The sequence below is a fragment of the Nothoprocta perdicaria genome, unplaced genomic scaffold (genome assembly GCF_003342845.1).
Source record: "Nothoprocta perdicaria isolate Ctin4 unplaced genomic scaffold, notPer1 scaffold_16, whole genome shotgun sequence".
In the NCBI taxonomy this organism is placed as follows: Eukaryota; Metazoa; Chordata; class Aves; order Tinamiformes; family Tinamidae; genus Nothoprocta; species Nothoprocta perdicaria.
In genome coordinates this window covers 2,065,752-2,085,742 of record NW_020454760.1, presented here as the reverse complement: position 1 = coordinate 2,085,742, position 19,991 = coordinate 2,065,752, and the positions used below count along the sequence as shown (strand labels likewise).

At 41.7% G+C, this 19,991-nt stretch overlaps 1 protein-coding gene across 1 annotated transcript in view; it reads left to right on the top strand.

Moving 5' to 3' along the window:
- Positions 1 to 19,991, top strand: part of CNTN4 (contactin 4) — a 215,954-nt gene that overhangs the window by 166,319 nt on the left and 29,644 nt on the right. Inside the window, exons 10-12 of the mRNA XM_026035394.1 lie at positions 490 to 626; positions 1,542 to 1,671; positions 4,221 to 4,371. Of these exons, the coding sequence (XP_025891179.1) occupies positions 490 to 626; positions 1,542 to 1,671; positions 4,221 to 4,371 (418 nt within the window). The remainder of the gene's footprint in view (positions 1 to 489; positions 627 to 1,541; positions 1,672 to 4,220; positions 4,372 to 19,991) is intronic.

Below are 19,991 nucleotides of genomic sequence, written 5' to 3'. Positions count from 1 at the left end.
GTATTATTAAAAAAAAAAAAAAAAAGATAAAAATACCTGAAACAACTGAAAATATAATCATGTAAATATAAGTGCCTGAAAACAATTGATGATGATTTTCACCAAAATCTATCAAAATGTATCTGCCTTTTTTTTTGTTGTTCCGCTGTTGCTGTGTGTCATTAGTACAGTCGTTGACTCCGCAGACTTCTCTTACATATGGCAACACTTTGTAGAGCCGTCTGTAAACTAGAAAAAGGAGAAGGTAGGATTTTAACCTGAAACAGTGCAATATAGCCAAATAGTCCAAAGTGCAGAATTTAACCTTAATTTCAGTGCGGAGAAGGTGCTAGCATGCAGTTTTTGAAGCTGGATGGTAAAGCCAAGAGCTTTGAAGGATGCTGAAGGAGGAGACCTCCCTCGGCGCGAGGGCTGGTGCCCGGTGCCACCGCTCGCTCCCCGGGGCAGCACCGCAGCCCGCGGCTCCAACTCGCTGCTTCTGCCTTGCAGCTCAGCCCAGCTGGATCCAGAAGATCAGCGACACTCGCGCAGCCATGGAAGAGACGGCGACGTGGGAATGCCGGGCCAGCGGGCGCCCCAAGCCCTCCTACAGCTGGCTGAAGGACGGCGAGCCCCTGCGGCCCCAGGTGAGCGTGCGGGCAGCGCGCCGGCTGCCTGAGGGGAACCTGGAGCCCGAGGCCGCGGGGTGATTGCCCTGCATCCCTCCCACTCCCCATTTTGTTGCCTAAGTTTGATCAAACCTTAATAAAGATTGCAAAAAAAAAAAAAAAGTTCCCACCCTACAGCCAAGTAGGAAGCCAATAACTCTTTATATTATATATATATATTATATGTATTATATATATTTTAATGACAAAACTCCTGGGGAGGGAGGGAGGGAGAAGCACTTTGTTGCACTTATTAAAATTGATAACATGACTTCCATATCCTTAGGCTGACAAATGATAGCATGGTTGTTGGTTCCACACACTAATTCTGCTTGCTTCACGCTGGTCACTAGCAGATGGTCTTTTACTTAAATCATGTTAGTGGTAGATATGAAGAAAAAGATCATTAAATTATTAACATATATGTATGTTGCAGTTGCAGTAAACTGTAGGAGATTTAAATATTTCTTTCTGGGCCAGCTTACTACCATTCTTTGTAGTTTCAATTGCCGTATATGCTAATAATGTGTTTTAAAAAATACATTTGGCAGTTATACAACACCATAGAACAAAAGAGCATTTTCAGATTCAACTTTTATCTTCTTGAAGGGGATATTAATCTAAATGGTTTGGGTATTAAATCAGTTCAAGGAAAAGTCCTCCAATTTAAATTGCGTTCACCAACTACTGTATTGGTTTTTCCATTTAGTATCTAACCTGACATAAATTCAGTTGACAGACAAATAGATTGTAGCATGCAAATTCCTTATATTACTGCTCTTTTTTTTCTTTCCTTTTTGATCAACCATGATATAAAATATGACATAACTTCTGCTGAGTGTATGCTCCAAGGATGGGGCTCTTGGTTTACTTATTTCATTTTGTTTTTTACAGGGGAGAATCCGGATAGAGCAGGGGTCCCTTACAATCACAAACGTGAGCTTGGCAGATGCTGGCATGTATCAGTGTGTAGCAGAAAACAGACATGGTGTTATTTTTGCCAGTGCAGAACTGAGTGTCATAGGTAAGTTTAATTTCCTGAGCAGTGCAAACTTTACAAAAGCAGCAAAGACTTAACCAAAACTGTTTTTGCCAAGTCACAGTATCCTTGAAGATACTCAACATTAAGCTAGACTCAGCCCTGGGCAACCTGCTGAGTTGCCCCTGCTTGAGGAAGGGCTTGGTCCAAATTATTTCCAGAAGTCTTTGTCTACCTCAGCAGCTCTGGAATTCAGTCACTTTACTCCTAACTGCTTCTCTTAAAGCTCTTCTATAAGTAAGAGACCTGAAGCCAATACAGATGTTTGTCAGAATGCAGATGTAGTTTCATAGTTTGAATGCAATTTGTGATTAAACGGTGTTGATTTAGTTGTTCTCAAAGAGAATGCTCAATAGGATCGTGCCTTGCTTTATCTTGAAGAAAAAACCATGAGGTGTTTTCTAATTACGGTGTTTTTGGTAATGGTCATTTTTATCAATAGCAATAGATGTCTGCATAGAAAAAGAAAAATTGTTATTGTTGCTGCTCAAGAGAAGTGTAATCATCTTCAACAAATTAGGCTTCATAGTGTTAAGACTTACTGAGTGTGTTTACTGCATGCAAAAAATCCAGATAAACCCACTGGTGCCTTTCCTGTCTGTTTAAAAAAAGGAAAAAGCCTATGAAAAGAAGCCTTTGTTGGGAAGGCATCTCCTCACAGCAGAGAAAGGCTTCACATCTCTCGTTGCACCATTTTGGAGGTTCTGAGGACCTCCATAGTGTTGCCCCTTGCTAAGAAGAGACCAAAGCCATTTTTTCAGCTGTAGTTGTTGGTTGCAGTTGAAAGGGCACCCGGTTAAGCCCTGGGACAGGCAGCAGGACTGCTGCAGAGCAGCATTTCACATATCTGCTTGCAAACCCGGGGGCCAGAGAGAGAGCGAGGCCGCAAAGCCTGCCAAGAAACAGCAAAGCAGATGCACATCCAAAATAAGACAATTGGTGCCAGTGTCCCACTCAGATGCACATTGCTCTGACATGTGAAGAAAACGCTCATGCTTGAGAGCAGCACCTTGCAAATCATCGTAGGATGAGTCCTGCCATCGTTCCTCTCACTCAGGCCACACCATCCTTCCTCCACACTGACTTCACATTAAATTCCCATACAAATTAACTGCAAACCAGGAGGGCATGCACACTTACAAGGAGTTTGGTTTCTACTTTCACAATGTTATCAAGGTGAGAGGGGAAAAAAACTGTGCTCGTTTATGCACAGAAGCAAAAAAACGTGGAGAGCCTGGACTTAAAAGCCTGCCAAATAAACTATATTTGGCTGACTTCTCGTTTGGGTTATGTAATTTTGCTTCTCTCTGTCACATGAGCAGTACCAGAATGGTGTGCTGTAGGTTTATTTCTATGGCTCTCTGACTTAATTTGGCATGTTTTTAAAGAGCAACAGCTCTGTTTTGCATTTTGCCAGCGCTTTCAAAGCAGTTCGATTCTGAGCTCTTGCTGAGAACTGTTGGCTTTTAAAAAGATCTTAGTATAAAAATGGTTATTTTAAAAGGTCCTGAATTTAGCGCTTTGTATGATTAAACACCACTAATAGCAAATGAGGCTTAAAGCAAAATTAAGTGAAAAAGAAAAATGGAATATTAGTCAGAGCTTTTTTCAGAGTGATTCTCTTCTATCACTGTTAACAATTATATTGCATGGAGTCTTCAGCCAGCGTGAGGATCCCGTTGTGCTGGGCGTTGTAAAACCATGGAGGAGGGTGCATTCGTTGCCTTGAAGAGTTTTCAGACTGAATGCCAGAAAAAGAAGGGGAGGGAAGACTTGAGTGAAAAAAAAGTAATGAAACCCCTCATTTGGTAAAGCAGCTGTGAGGATGTTAGCTGTGCTGCCCCCGCAGTGAAGTGCAATTCCTGCAGATTTTTTCTTGTTTTCTACTGATGATTCAGTCCATGGCTGAGTGCTTCAACTTCTTGCACATTTAACATTAGATTTTACCTCCTGACAACAAATTTCATGAATTGTTATGCCTCAATAAGTGTCTGTACCTATCACTCTTCACCAAGCAGGGCTCATATCCTGCAGCTCCATGTCTCATGCAGAAAGCCCCCAAAGGGTCCCCAAAAGCCAATCCATTTTTTGTCGAGATGCAAATATCAAAATTTTTCAAAAATATTTTATACACTATTTTTGGACAGAGAATCATGTGAAAATTTATTTCCAAAAGTAATAATATATAAATTATAAATATATGGTACAAATAATAACTCATCTAGTACTGGGAGCAGTGCTGAGTCATCTGTGATTGAACATAGGCGAACAGCGAGCTCAGAGACAAGCAACCTCTGATTCATAGACCTGAGAGATGGAGGAGATCTCTGAGATGCTATGCCCCATCCCAATGCCAGTGTAGGATTATTTCCTGTTTTTCACAACCTACCTTCTCATGCTTTCTTCAGGCCCTACATGCTTCAAGGTCTTCTACCTTTAAAGGAACATAAAGCTGGAATATTTAAATACTCAGAAGAGCCAGGCTTTGTTTTTCTGGAGTTAATGCTAACCTGCTTTTATTCTCTTTCTTTCAGCTGTCGGCCCAGACTTTTCCAAAACCCTCGTGAAGAAGTTAACTCTTGTTAAAGTGGGTGGTGAAGTGATCATAGAGTGTAAGCCAAAAGCTTCCCCCAGACCTACTTATTCTTGGAAGAAAGGAAAAGATATCCTACGAGAAAATGAAAGGTAATGTCTTAAAGGAACCGTTTCTTTCATTTGCTTGCGCCAACCCAGAGGCTTTCCGAAATGAAAGCTAGATTTGTCATTAATAGCTTCCCAGAATTGACTTGCAAATAAATGTGAAAACAGCTAGCATTCAATCTCAAGGAGCCAGCGTGGATTTCTGCTCCCGATGTGTTCATCCCAGGCTTTGTGTACTTCTAAAGCATTCCTGCCAAGAAGCTGATAAAGATACATTCTAAAAAGCAAATATTTTACCTCTGTATGGCTCTAAATACCCATTGTTTTTTTTTAAAAAAATTCCCAGGAGATAATATTCCTGAAATTCTGCACTACAAATTACACTGCCCTGGTAAATTAGTCTGTTTCGCAGCAAATAGGAGTTATTTGGGGTCAGTAATTAATTTGGCAGCCACAATGCCTAATTTGGAGACTGCTTTGCCAGACTGGCCATTTTTTTTTTTTTTTTAATTCAAAAGAGACTCTCATTAGAAGTATGAACCTACCTTTTAAATTAGCATGCAGAGCTAATTTTGATTGTTGCCGGGGAGAGAATTTTATCTTACTTGCCCAGCTTGGGTAGCACCTGGAGAAAGAAACCTGGAGAGTTTGCTTGGGCCATTCTCCATGGCCCCTCTCAAATGTGCTGACCGCATTTATTCCCCCAGGATGACTGAAAAGATCCTGTCCTACTAGCAAAGGCCAAAGAGGCAGGAATTACAGGAAACTGCTATTTTTAAAAGCTTAAACCAGATCTGGTTTTCATCTTGGAAAGTCAAGTCTTGTTTCATCAAGCTTGCCTGCTTATAATGAACCGTGAAATATTTAGCATGATCACAGAGTATGTGAAAAGCTGCAGTTCATTTGGAGCCAGATAGGTAAAACAATGAACATATTTGTGATTTATATAGCTTCTGTCATCCCGCCTTCAGAAAGCTGCTGTCTCTGGACTGTGTGACTTTACCTCTTGAGATAAAAAGAGTCAGTTGGCAAGTTATGCAGAACTTCTACCAACAGGGTACTGAGTATGGCAAGGGTAAATTTATAATATATCAAGATGCATTGATTTTTTAGAACTAAAATAGCCTGTTCTTGTGGTAAAGACTGTGAAAGAAAGGGGAAATATAAAAAAATGATTTTCAGAATGTCACTCTGGGGAGTTCCCAGCCCTCCTAGACTTCATAGCAAAGTTTGCAGCTGAAATTTACCCTTTTCCCTGCATGATATATTTTTTTTTTCTCCTTCCTCTAATTTAGGGCTGGGAGATGAAGGATTAGTCTATTTAAGCAAGGAACTGAGAAAGAAAAAAAAAATGTCAACAACTCTATTTCTTGCTTTATCGTCATTACATAATGCTGGCAGGGAAATGATTTTTTTTTCCTAACACTATTCTTTCACCCACAAACTTCCTTAAAGTTTGGCTCAAGTAGAAAATACTATATCCTGGCTTCCCTGGAGAATGCAGCCAGGCTTTAAGTCTAGGCTGTTCTGTTTGCCTGTGTCTGTCCTTCCCAGTAACTTTTGAACTGGTTACTGATGTTTTGACGAATTTCCACCAAAGTTAGGAGAGGAAGAGAAGCATCTAAAAATTAACAGGTTTCTTCAAAGCTTTGTGGAAACGGGCAGCGGGGTACAGGAGATACTATTAGTTCCCCTTGCTGAGACAGTCACAGCAGACAGAGCCAACAGAATCCCCACCGGAGCATATCCCCAAGAGCCCTCATGCTGTGAAATCATTTTGAGGCACAATTCACTATTCTGTGTTAACTACTGACTCACAGAGCGTTAGAAAAGCCTGGTGTTGTGTTCACTGCAAGCCAGTGACCTAAACTATGACCTGAGACTTGAAGGCAAGAAGCAAGAATCGCTATAAAAACGTGCTAAATAATGCAAAAATCTGAAGGAAAGCATTGCTAGATCCTTTTACATGGGCAGAAAATATGTGCTGGTTTTGTTGGTGAAGCAGTAGTTAGGAGAAAGTATTCATTTTGCATGTAGGTTTTCTAAGCTGTGTATATGGCTGCGGGTTTATCCTGCTCCCCATGCCTAGGTGTATGTTGGACACCTGTGTCTTGGTCCCTCAAGTGAGCTCAGATGTGCAATGGGGGAGGCAGAGCCTTTTCGCCCCTGTGGCAGCAGCAGGCCGGCTGCCCCTGTCCCCTTCCCACTCATGCCGAGCACACCGGGTCTCCAGGAGGGAAATCTTGAGCCCTGGGGGATCATCCTGCAAGACCTGTTTGGGTAAATGTCTTAATGAACTCGGTTGATGTGGCAGTTAAACTTGTTTAACTCCTATGTACGGGTGGGTGAGCATGTTCAGTCTTCGTCACATTATTAGCTGAGCGATCCCTGGAATCTGCAGCTGGATATGAAAACAGGGAGTTCAGGAATTTTGTTGTCCTCCGGGGTGGTTTCAGCAGCTCTGTGTCTGGATTGGCAAGTACACAGGAGACTGGGTGGCTTCTGGTCCACTTTGCATTGCTGTGGTTCTAGTTTCTTTCTCCCGTCCTTGGTGTGGGCTTCAATGGGCAGCTTCATTTGCTGTTAGAAAGATCTCTTGAAATATGTGAAGAAAGATGGAAGGGGAAAGAAAAAAAGCTCTTGCTGCAGCCTTTTCACATAGGGCAGAAAGCCAAACCTTGCAGCAGGCATGAGTGAAGCTATTTAAATGAAGTCTCCAACTTGGCTGACCTTAAAAGGTCCCTTTGAGCTTCATAGAAGCTCTTGCACATCCGAATACTTTTTCCAAACCAAATTTGAGCGCCTGCAGGTTAATCAGGATAGAGGGTCTCCCACTTCCAGGGGAGCTTTGAAGTGACATGAATGTGTCAGCTCTTGCGTTGGACTCTGATGTGTGTCCTCCCTTGAATTACACGGGGGCAATCACCTGAGCCTTTCTCCTGGGGCACTTGGGACTTTTCAGGCTTGACTGTAATATCAGGGTTGACTTTCTGGAGACAGAAATAACATGCATCAGATTCTGCTGCTAGGATTCCTGTCTGGAGGCTGTGGCTGTCCAGGAGGCAAAGTGATGTGTGGTGCTGGATATTTGCCCAGAAGGCAGAGTCTATCGTGGAGAAAAGAGCTGTGTTGCTCTAGGTTTCCTATTCCTCTCTGGAGGCTGCGCAAGTGGCTCTGCACCCCTAATGAGTAACCTGCCCTCGAGGTATCTCTTGCTGGTGCTTGTGAATTATACAGTCATGTTATTAGGAATTCCGCCCTGGGGTACAATTACATTATTGCAGTCATTAAAGGCAGTTCATCTCCATAATAATGGAAATCCTGCCTTGGAGGCCTAACTGAGTCAAAGTAATGTTAGCAGCCCAACTCTGGAAGGTAAAGTATGTATAGATACAGTTATAGCCAAGATACAGATATATTGCAAATTGTGCCCTGGAAATAAAGACTATTTCTATGTGGATAAAGATACAGGGTTCATTAGCTATCCCTAGTGTTCTCTTCACACTTCCTGGCAAGAAGGCTGTTACCATCTAAGGAAAAGGTCTTCATTCTTATTAATGTGACCCTGCACAAACCAGCCTCGTCAGACTCACATGGCCTTTGACAGCAGAACAGCAGGTGAATCTGCTAACCATGCAGCGAGCACCAGCATAGGAACCGTCACCAAAAACCATCTCCCTTGGGACAAACTGAGCTCCAGTGCAGGGAACACCTTCTTCTGCAGGAACACCTGCAGATTGTGGGTTGCTTGCTGAAACAAACTTGAACCTGTGAAAAATCATCATGCCCTGATATTGGTGTTAAAATAGTGTCTAGGCTTAACAGTGTCGTCTCCAGCAAGGGATACACACTCAGTCTGAAATAGCAAGTCTGAAATCAGCTTTTTTTTTGTATTGCACACACGGATGAAACGGTTGGTCCTTTAGATACCCTCTGTAAGGTTAGCAGTGGCATCATTCTGGGAAGCAGCACAGTCTGAAGGCTGAGGTATCTTATAAGAACTGTACAGCTACTTGTGTTTTCAGGGCTGCATCAGATCATTCCATCAGAAAGAAAATCTGGGGAGGTTTCATAATGGTTTTGATTCACCATTTGATTCTTTTATATTCATATTTCCAAATATGCTTGGCCTCTAATCTCTGTTTTCTGAATCATCAGTAGGAGAATAGAGGTTCTGGAATGCTGGATGCCAAGGGACTTGCACAGTCTTACTGTAGAGGGTAATTTTACCAATATAAACCAGAATTACATAGTTACCCATCATTCTGGAAAAGTTCCCCTTAAGTAATGACCCTTGTATCGTGCTGGTGTGAGTGAGACTACTTCCTTACTGGAAAGCCCTTCCTTGAAACTCCTGAACTCCTAATGCATGCCACAGATCAAGCATCTCGGGTTTCGCCATATTTCCCATTTGTGCTAATTATTTCCTAGCATTAAATTGCATTCACTATTCATCAGCAGTGGTAGGAGGGGAAGTCACAGCGGCAGATTGTTCCTGCAGGATTTTCTTAATCCTCTCGTAATAATTCAATTACATCTAATGCTACAGCGTTATATAAATTAGTTACTAAACCTTGTGTTTTAAAACCTTTATTTTCAGGTGATCTTATTATAGGAAGCTTTTGATTTCTTCATAATTAGAACGTGGCTCCCGCAGAGGATTGTGCTCTGCTGTAAGTGCAGGCAGTTCATCCTTGCCCTCGTGAAACTCAGAAGTCACTCTGGCTGCTGAATAGTTCATTCTGATTTACGGGTCCAGGAGACAGAATCAGGCTGTGCATGATTAGAGAAAATCCTAGAGCTACACAGAGCGCTGCCAGCTGAAATCAAAATAACCTCTCCCAGCTGCTCCTGCACTCTCAGCGTTACAGGAGTGTCCTGGCAGTGAACTCTAATTTCTCTTGAACTATGTAGCAAGAAGCATTTTAAAAATAATTAAAAACAGTTCAATCACCCTTAATTTAAAAATAATTAAACTGCCCCTCATTTTCCTATGTTTTTGTGCCATAAGTAGCATTGTAGCTATTTATGCTGCAATGCTATTTATGGGCACTCTAGGTGTTCTTATGCAGTTCAGGGTTAAGCTCAGACTGATGCTGTAGTCTTGACGGACTGGGGCATTTTGTCGCCCTGCTCTACGGACAGAACTACCTGTTAATAACACACCCGAAAGGCAATGTTGGTGTGATGTCCTAAGCAAACTGCTAACTGAAGTGGTGCAGAGCTCCAGAGCTGCTTTGCCAGCCCTGCTTGCAGTGCAGGGCTTTGGTAATAATTGCATTTATGTATTTCTTAAGCAATAATTTCTTCCTGCTGTGTTCCTTCTTGCTGGGCTCCTTACTCCAAGGCGCACAAGTGATGTGCAGCAAGTGCAGATAGCTTGCTTTTAAGGAAATAATCTATTTCTGCCAGGCTTGTGGTTTGCTGTGGCATTACTGTCACTGAATGCTGCTGACAGGTTTAGCTGAGAGCTTTGAGACCAAAGGAGTAAATGACAGGACCTCATGTGAGTAGTTCTTGCCTTTGCAACCAGATGTTTATCCTTTCCCACTAAGTCTCCCAGTTGCTGATGGCTGCGGGTCATGTTGTCACTTATCTCCTGTACTCACTAAGAATTTGTACGTGTCAAAATCAAACACCTAGTCCCTGGAAATAATAAACATTTAATGTATACATACAATGCTGTTCCTTCCCAGTGTTCTCTGGAAGCTCTTGGGTGTCACATTTGCCTACTACCAAATACATACTCAGTCCAGAAGAGAAAAATAATTGCACTTTTAAGTCAAAAAACAAATTACTGTTCTCTCATCCTCACTGAGCCTTTACATCATTAGAGCTGTGTCTTTTCTGTGAATGTACAGTGCTTGCATTGTTTATTCAGTTTAATTGTAAGGGAAAAACCATAGAAGAACAAATGATGTTCAGTGTTGGTAGCAAAGAATATGAAAGTGTCCAATTAAACAGCCAGGCAGTAGGACTTGTATAATAGCAACATCTGTTATCTTAATTAACCAAGTTTCTATATAAAGGGACCTTCATAGTGCACTTCGTTAGAGCAGGAGCTGACCTAGATACTCCAGGCACGCTCACTATCCTCATGGATATTGTCCCAGTTGGTCCCATTACTGTGCGGTCTTGACAAGCTCCATGATCTATACTGCGCTCGCGCGCAGGCAAAGCCCTGCTGCTTGAGGCAGGAGCATTTTTTAGGTGAAAACCAATAAAAGCACAGAAGTGCGACATTTAGGAGGGCAGACGAGAGACGAGGAGGGAGAGCAGAGGTGCAAAGCCCTCGCAGCATCACCAGAGCAACCTGCCCTGGCAGGAATTGGTGCCTTCTAACCCAGAACATCCTGCCCCGTCCTTATCCTAAAAAGCAGAGAACCTAAAAGGGAAAGCCTGAACTGGCAGTCCCATCTCCCCAGAAGATGGTTAGCTGAAACCCTGCCCAGTTTTTCTTATTTCATTTCCATTTCTAGATTTATGAAGTATTTGTTCGCAGTTGTACAAGCAAGACCAACTTGTGCCGTTGACTTGAGTGAGTCAAGTATGTATTGCATCATAAAATATCATGGGTTATAAAATGAGCTGTATGCAATCTGAGTTATGAAAGCATTGACAATTTAGTCCAAATTTTTAAAATATATAGTTAGCTGAGTTTCCACTTGTTTGCATGAGTTGAAGTGATTTGGTGGTAAAGGAAACCAGAAAGGTCTCCCTGAATTATTTTCCGCTTTCTGCGTGTGTAAGTGGTTTAAAATGCTCCTCTCCGCTGGGAAGATGAGATCCTAAGGACCCCACACGAGGGCTGCTGACTTGCAATCCACTCAGCCTGGGAATTGTTTCTGTAACTGAAATTTTAACAGTATGTTCACTTTGGTACTGTGCCATTTTGAGCAGGAAAAATAGTGAAATCAGACAAGAAATGAAAGGCAAGTAGCTTTTCTCTTCCCCTTTCAGTGCCTCTTGAATTCTAAAAGTTGTATAAATTCCAACTTCTTATTTATTGCCTCAAACTCCCTAATTAGTAGTTAATTGCTTTAAACAGCCAGAAAGAAAATGGCAGTGGGACAGACAGCGCATCTTTTCCAGTCTGGTGCCAATGTGCAAGCCATGATCATATTTTTATACTGATTACTTGGGGGATGAATAGTCAGCACATGCTTTTCAACATGCAGCTCAGTGACATTCAGCAGAAAACAAAATCTCAAAGGATGCTTTCTATCATTGTTTTGCATTAATTGTGTTGACTTTTTATTTTATTTTTTTTTAAGTAAAGCACCTGCGCATTTTTTTTTTAAGGCAGACAGGTAACCAAATCATCAATAACTTGTTGGTTTTTCATTACCTGCTGCCTGGGCAAAATGAAAAATGACACCCTGCAAATAGCTTTTTGAGGTTTGAATTGACAATGCCACATTCATCTTAGTTTTCAGAGACAGTTTGCGCTAGACGGCTCTACTTCAGTGGAGCATCTGAAACAGCAGCCACGTCAACTTCTTTTAACCAGTTGTCTCCAAAAGGGACCTGGAAAGAGCAAAGAAACACCTTGATTTGATGGCCAGGGCCGTGCAGAAGCCCATGTCCTGGGCTGTTGTATGCAGGTTTGTGTGCAGAAACTTGCAGATACAAGGTACCCATCTGCTGTGTTTCACCACCTTTCTGATGACTTTGGCTTTCCTCAGAGTTGGTGGTTATTGGTAATTCATGGCCGTTGCTGCACTGCCTTCTTCTCTTGAGCGGATACTTCTACTGAAATGTTCTCTGAGCAGGGCTAGAGAATAACCTAGATTGCAGATTTGGCACCATTTCAGTTGGTATCTGTAAAGCAGTTGGAGTCATCCTTAAAGTTTGCACAGTTTTCCTTCCTTTACTTGCATGGAAACAATTTCCTTGCACCAGCAGCAAATTACCTTGGAACAGGTGATCTATTGCTACTAGAGTGCAATGTTTCTACCTTCTCTGTTAACTTGCATTAACATTAGGAGAACTAATCATGTTAAAAAAAATACCTAAAAGAATATTTGGACAGTATCTCGAACCAGAGCTGAGGCTTTCCGAAATACCTACCTGCATTGGGTCCCGAAATGCAGCTTGAAACTTGTGTGCTGATTTTATGCATCCCCTAATTTAAGACAAAATAGTGGTTTTAGCAAGCACAGAGCATTTTGAAGAAGAAAGTTTCATATCAAATATTTCTTCTCTTGAATTGTTTTGTAATTAAAAATGAGGAGATAATGATTTTGCAGTTTGGGTTGCCATCTAAGGAACTCATGTAATGAGTTTAAAATCTGAGGAAATAATTAAATGTCTTCTGGGAAGAAAAGGGATTTCTAATGAACTTTTTTTGAGGCTCTACCAGGCTCACTGATATTTTTGATAATTATTTAATCATTTTTAAGTGATTTAAATTCACTTTTGAATCTTTCAAATCTCTGTTAATGTCAATTACAAGTGGAGCAGTTAATTTCTCTTTGAACCATGGGCATTTTCTTGTTGAAACCGGAGGATAAGTTGTCTTGTCTTTGAAGGACCGGGCCTTTGGGCTCCTATTCGGATGGTATCAGCTGGCACAAACAAGCTGAGGGTGCATTTAGTGCTTCGCTTTGAATCTCACGAATCCTTCCAAAAATGGTTTGTGTCAGCAGCTGATTCACAGAAAATCTGAGGGCTTCCATGGATTTTCCTGCATAAGAAAATGATGTTTCTGAGTATCAGAGGAGGTTTGTTTAAAGCCCACATTCCTCTGACCTCTAAAGCATTTGCTGTAGGTGGGTAGGCGACTTGTCCCCTCTGGGTACTGAGTTGTTGAGATTGCTGGATGGAGATTGCCGTCCCAGTTTTTTTCCTAGGACTGAGATTGGGGTACTGGGGTGAATCCTTCGCCGTGCTGTTGTTGTTTTCTGATGGACGACCAGATCCATTGGCAAAAATAGACAGTGAGGTTAAAGAATGGTGGCAGAAGGGCCCTTTCCCAGAGGGGTCATCTCCATTCCCTGTGAAAATCAATGGGAAGTTAGCCCTTTGCAACATTTGACCCTTCCAGTCTCAAAAAAATCTTCCTATATAGCTCAAATATCGTTGCTTCGTGTTTAAGGAATGAAAGTCATAAAAATGAGCTTTCCCCTGCTGTATTGAAATCTACTCCGTCAAATATTTGTTTTCATGACACAGTCTTTCTTAGAGTATTTACTTAATTTTTAGTGTTGTGAAAAATGAGCGGAAACAGGAGACAAAAGGTTTTCTATTACTTGAAATTCACTGCAGCCCCTTCTCTTCCTTCAGGGCTCCTAGCAGCATTTGTGTTTCATTTCCATTTGTTTCTCCCTGCTATCAGCCTCCTTTAAGAAAGATAAGCTGTTGTTCTTAGATAACCTAGAGATATTTATATATTTGAATTATGACCCAAGGCATTTTTAAACAATTTACATGAAATCTTTAATAGCCGTGAATGCTCCCTTCTCTCCTTGTGCCACCCAACTCCATCAGGATGAGGTTGCATCGGTTTCATCCTTGTCTTAAAAATTGCCAGATAAAAGGGAGGCTAATGGCGAAACACAACTTTTGTGTTTGCTGGCGTTAATGCAGTCTGGATTCAAGCTTATTTATTTGGATTGCTCCTTCATTGCAGATTAACAGTTGGTTGAGAAGGAAAATTATGTGAGAAGGCTCCGATACCAGACTCTACACTGCTGTAAACGGGTACTGAATTTGGTGGAGCTTGTGCTTGCAAAAGCAGCCCCTTCTTTTTCCTCAGAAATGCTGATCTGACTAAAAGGAGTTTTATTTTTCTCTCTCAAATAATTTTTAAATTGCTTTTCTCTGTAACACCATTTAAAGTCCGCTATCAGCAAAGCTTGCAGGAAATTCACTATTTTGCCCAATGGAACAGAATCCAACCGTCGTTCATTGTGGGCAAATATAGTTCTTACCTGAAAACTAATTGCAGTGAATTTACAGTTAAGAGATCTGCCAATTGCCATGGACAAGCAAGGCCTTATCTTGTGCCAGCTTTCAGCAGAAGAAAGACGTGTCCTAAATTAAATGGACTTTGACTGAGGCTCTAAATGAGCTCAGGCTTTTCTGTGAGTTGTGGAGAGAGAATCAGCTGGGGCCAAGTGCCATGGCAGCAGTGGCTGTAGGAGGTTGTCCAAATCAAAGCCAAGGGGTTTTGGATAAAGAGCAGCATGGCCATGGGTTGTCCAAAGCTGATGGGTCTTGGCCATGGGAGCTGCCCCCTTGGCTGCAGCGTGGTTGTTAGTGGGGATGAATGCTGAAATTGCGACATTTTAGCCTTGCTGTGCCTTTTGTATTTGTAATCGCACGTGAAAACCACAACTCAATAGTGAGGACCAGGGCACTGGGTCCCCAACACTGGAGATGAGAGCACAGTTAGCCTGTGCCTTCTGAGCTGCAAGCCTTTCTGCATCTCTCTCTATTTTCCTGAAATAGCCTAATGGCCAATACTGCTTTTACGAGATCATTGTAATAATCCCGGCCCCTGCCTCATTGCCCAGCAAGCATTATGGAAAGGGTAATAAACTGCTACGAAGACATGAGATAGAAATAATTTGATAAATAACGCAATTGCCCAGAGTATTTTACATTTACAGTAGAGTTGGAGAGCAAAGTTGTTGTTGGGGGAGAATTGCTCTGGATATTGCTGCCTGCGAATTATGAGTAAAGTCAGAACAAATGTCCTGTTGGGAATGCTAACACTCTGGGAGTCTGGCTGGTCTCCACTCAGGATACCACTGCATGGACAGCACGCCGTTCATCGTGGAGCCCAAAATACCTTGTTTTTCCCAGGTACATTTAAGCTAAATCTTCTCTTAGAAGACAGATTATCTCTTAGCAGAGCTATGGCACCGCCGTCTCTTTTCAATAGCTGCGTCAACCACTGCCACAAAGGCTGTACACGAAGGGATCAATGAGAGTTTTATCTGAAATTGCACTCAGTGTGTGTTTCTTCCAGCTGACATTCATTTAAATGCTCACTCTTAAGACATCTTTTCTCCCCGTAATAGCAAAAGGATCAGACGTCCTAAGCATTGTTTCCTTGGGAACAAAAATTAAAAATATTCACTTGGCTAAGCATGAAATATTTCTGATGTTTATGTTTAATCAACAATGAAAGCAAGTAGAGTTGTGCTTGTATTTCATAAATTAAAATGCTAAAATAATCAAATAAGAAGCAACGTGCCTTCTTTCATTGTAGCATACTTTAAGACCACTTGAAAGGAAAAAGAAGCAAGTCCCTTTGCAGCTACAAGTGCTTTGCTCCGGAGAGGCATCGGGTTCTAGTGGGCCATGTGGAAACTCTGTGGCCACCCACAAGCTGTGTCCCCAGGGAAGGTAACCGGGAGTGTCACACACCTACCCTGCCATATGTGGCCGTGCTACCACCGTGTGCCTGCTACTCTAGTTGGAGTGTCTTTGGATGATGCCACCCTGCACAACTGCAACATGCACATAGGTACCTTTCTTCCCTATGGATGTCTCGGTGAATCTTACCCCTCATGCTTTCCAAGGCTCACACCAACCGAGCAAATGCCTGATGAGGCTCGTGTCCTGTGATGCCAGAGAGGCTGTCACCAAAGCTTAGTGCCTAGCAGATTAGAAGGGGCTTCTTCAGGATGCCTGATAGGAAGCATTTGCCTTGCAGCTTTTCTTGTGTGCTGCTGCAGCCGCAGAAAGTGGCCAGAGAAAGCCCAGGAGAATTGTTTTCAGCATTTTTAAAGGTCCTTTGTTCCCAGAAGATTTTTGATCAAGAAATGACAAGGTCAACTCTTCCTTGGATAGAACCCAAAGCTTGCTTTTAAGAAACAAGCAATTCTTTTATCTCCTAATTTCAGATATGTTTCTACTCTCTGTGGATATGAAGTCTTCTGTTGACAATCAAAACCAACCAGTCCTTTCTTACAAATGATGCAGTGTGTTTAAAATAGATGACCTTTCTTTATATAAGGATTCTTTATATAGGGATATCTTATATCATCTTTCTTTTACAAATAAAGTCGTATGAGAAGCTCAGTTGCACTAGTTTGTGCAGGAACAGAGCTACACTTTTAATTCTTCCCTCCAGTGTTGTGATTAGTGGTGCCAGGGAGCATCCACTATCAAGTTAATAGCTCATTTTGAGTTTGTAGTGGTTTGAAAGGCTGTGTATTCAGTATGACATGTTTTTCTCGAGCAATACATGTGTTTATGGGAAATGTGGTTTTACTTTTATGTCTTCCTAGGCATCTTATTAGAAAATATTTTGGGAATATACTTCAGAAGAAGAAAGTGTTTCTTTTAATTTGAACTTTGTATCTTGAAAGAATTTTTTCAACCAAGCTGCTTAAAGTGGTTGATCAAGGGATGTTTGCTTTCAACCCAATTAGCAGTTTGAGATCCTTCAGTGGGCTAAAATGAGCCTTTCCTCTTGTTTAATGCAGATATGCCTACAAAGAAAATTTGTGAAGTAGCAAAATCAGTGAAAGTCGCTCCTACTTTGTCAACTAACTGTAACAAATTTCAAAGTGTTAAAATAATTACTAGTTACCTTCTAACACATTGGATCCAAATTAAAGGACAAAACAGTGTAGAAAAACACCTTCAGCAGAAAGAAGCACATAACCATAAGGCTCCTAATCAGTGAGTCACAGTAAGATTTTAATGGTTGGAATTATTTTTTAAAAAATCAGTTAACTTCAGAGTTACATGTGCCTTTTAGTGCTAGCCTCTTAGAGGAATGTACAGGGAATTATTTACTGAGGTGCCACTAGGGAATGAAAGGTTCTTGGAGAAGCTCTTGGGAGAGGGTTGAGGGACCTCTGTGCACATCCCTTTTGAGCTCTTAGCCACACATTACCAGAGTTAAAAGATGTCCATGTGCTCAGATGTTAAAGCCAGCCACCCATGGCTTTCAGTTTAGAAAATAAAGAGAGCATTAACTCCCTGAGATGTGCCCAAAGCTGATTTACTGACCTCATCCAGAGGTCTCTGGAGTGATCCATTCCACGCTTGCCACAAACTAATTCTGCATCAAAACGGAGACAACTTGGGAGGCAGACAGTAGTAGGTTGGAAGGATGGAGACAGAAAACCCACTAACATTTAAATTTTATGTTGGTTTGAGAAGAAATATAATTGAAAATATATCTCTTGGATATATTGGAGATATATATATATATATATATAATGGAAAAGATCATGCAACAAATAGTTTTCAACCATATAGAAACAGAAAGAAATAAGATCAACAGAAATAAAATATTGAAATAACATCTAAGATACATTTATTTCTACTAAGATTCAGTAGAAATTATTTAATGCTTTAAATCCACAGATATTGCAGTCTTTCCCATATTAAATATTAAGAAAAAGATAATAAAAAGAAGACCAAGTCCAGCTGGGTTGTATGGATCACTTCTATATTACAGGTAAAGGAGCTTTAAGAAACTTGTCCTTGAAAGGTGTGCCTTTCCCAAGCATAGGAAAGCATCTTCATGTATTTATTATATGAATCATTTCTCTTTATAGATGTAAGGCTTTTTTCAGTTGTTATTGTTTAAGAAAAATGTGATTTTATATAAACTTTCCGTGGTCCATTTCTTTAGGTTCTAAAAGCCAGTAGTAATTTCATCAGATCCTCACTTTTCCCAGCCTTCCGGGGTGGCCGGAGCACTCAGGCAGTGTGTGTGCCGCTCGGAGTGAGCGCGGCGCCGGGTGCTGCTCCCTGAGCTGGCGCATATTGCTGAGATGTCACCATCCTGTATATTGATTTGAATTTTAATGTGCCAAGGGCACCTTCAGCTTGCAGAAAGGTGCTGTTGTTTCCGAAGAGCTGAAATTAATAACAGCAGTAAGTGACCCTTTGGAAACTCCTGGTGCTGCGGCTGTCCTGGCTGCTGCACAAGAGAGGCCAGCGTGGCAAGTCCCACGTCCCAGTGCCGTTTAATATCACACAGACATTGATCTGTGCCAGCACAGTGGTGCAGACAAGGGACAAGCAGCAATATGCTGCTCTCTTCCAGTTATTGAGCTGGAGCAACTGCTGCAGAAGCAAATATATGGCACTGGACTTCTGCAAAAAATAAATTACAATCGTGAACGTTACTGACTGCAGCAATTTGGAGACCTATAAGGCAGCTGTGAAACTTCTATTAATATCACTACTATTGACAGGTGAAATGTAACCTTTGTCCTGTCATGTCCTCGCTGGCCTCCCTGTTGTGGCACCTCTGCAGATAGCCCGGCTGGAGCGGAGGTTGGGTGGCTGCTGTCGCAGCATCCTGTACCATCTTCAATGGTGCTGTCACTGGAAAGAAAATCAAGCCCATAGTCACTTCTTAGGGCAATGTTAACTCGTGCTGTAACATGCATGCAAGTAGTGTTTGCTAAATAATCTTTCATCCTGGTTTCTCAATCTGCTGTACAGAGCTTGATTGCTGTTAAGAATGCAGGAGGACTTCATTTTCTTTCACATTAGTCAAATTAAATATAATTGAGCAGGAAAAGACAGGAATTAATGCAAGATTTTCAATGTAGGTGTGAAATGGACTGAAGGCAGATTGCAGCTTGTGCTGTAAGATTGGATACCAAGTGAGCAACCAAATACTTTGCTAAAAGATGTGAGGCTGGGCTGGAGTTTCCACAGAATATGTTGGGGTCACTTCAAAGATAGCTGTTTGCAGAATACCTTGACACAGGATGGTTAAAAGCTACTAGTTAGAGGAAAGCAGACAGGATAGAAAAGGAAGTTTTAATACCATGGTATAAGCACTATTGATACCTCATCTGTTATCCTATTTACTTACTGCCATCCCTATTGAAGGCAGAGAAATTTAAAACAACAGAGATGCACACAAGGCTAAAGGATGGGCGAGGAAACTGAGAACCTGCTGGACAAGGACACACTAAAGGAGCAAGAAATATGTGGTGAGCAAAACGAGGTCCAGAGGGGGAGGTTTCCTTCTTGTGGAGGAATATGCGTATGCAGCAGGGAAGGAGATGAGCTATTTAGGCTAGAGGGCATAACTCACACAGGAAAAATGGACTTAGAGCCCCAGGCATTAGTTCTGGTTGAAATTCAGAAGGCTGCAAAGAACAGGATTAAAGAGGTTCTGGGAGAGCCCCAGGAGCATTTAAAAATGAGGCAGTTTTAAAATAGAGCTCAATAGGTAACTGATGGAGATGGTGTGTTGTGTTTGCATCCAACAAGAGTTAGTGAGGTAGCTCAGTGACTTTCCAGGGACCTGTGCTTATGTTGCCTTTAAGAAAACTAGGTTTTCTTAGCACAATGGGAGCTTGGCTAATCCCTCCTCTCTGCCTGGCACCAGCACAGCAATGTTGTCACCAAGTGCATCTCCCACTGCAGTGCCAAGCCAGGGAGCTCACAAAAGGCTACTGGACTAAGATTGTTTTTATGCACTTAAAATCGCAGTTGTTTAAGAGCCTAATAACCAGGTGTAATGCCCATGTTGACCGGATGCCACTTGCGATTTTGGACTTTCCGTGAGAATATATAAGGGTAATGCAGTGAGTAATAGCTAAAGTCTTCATGGTGATTCAAGCTCTTTTGCTGTTTCTGTGTGTCTTCTGCCTTGTTGCCAGGGTAAAGGACCTCGTTGCAAGCAAATAATTACTTCTGCACTGAACCAGAAATGTCAGGGAGAAGGG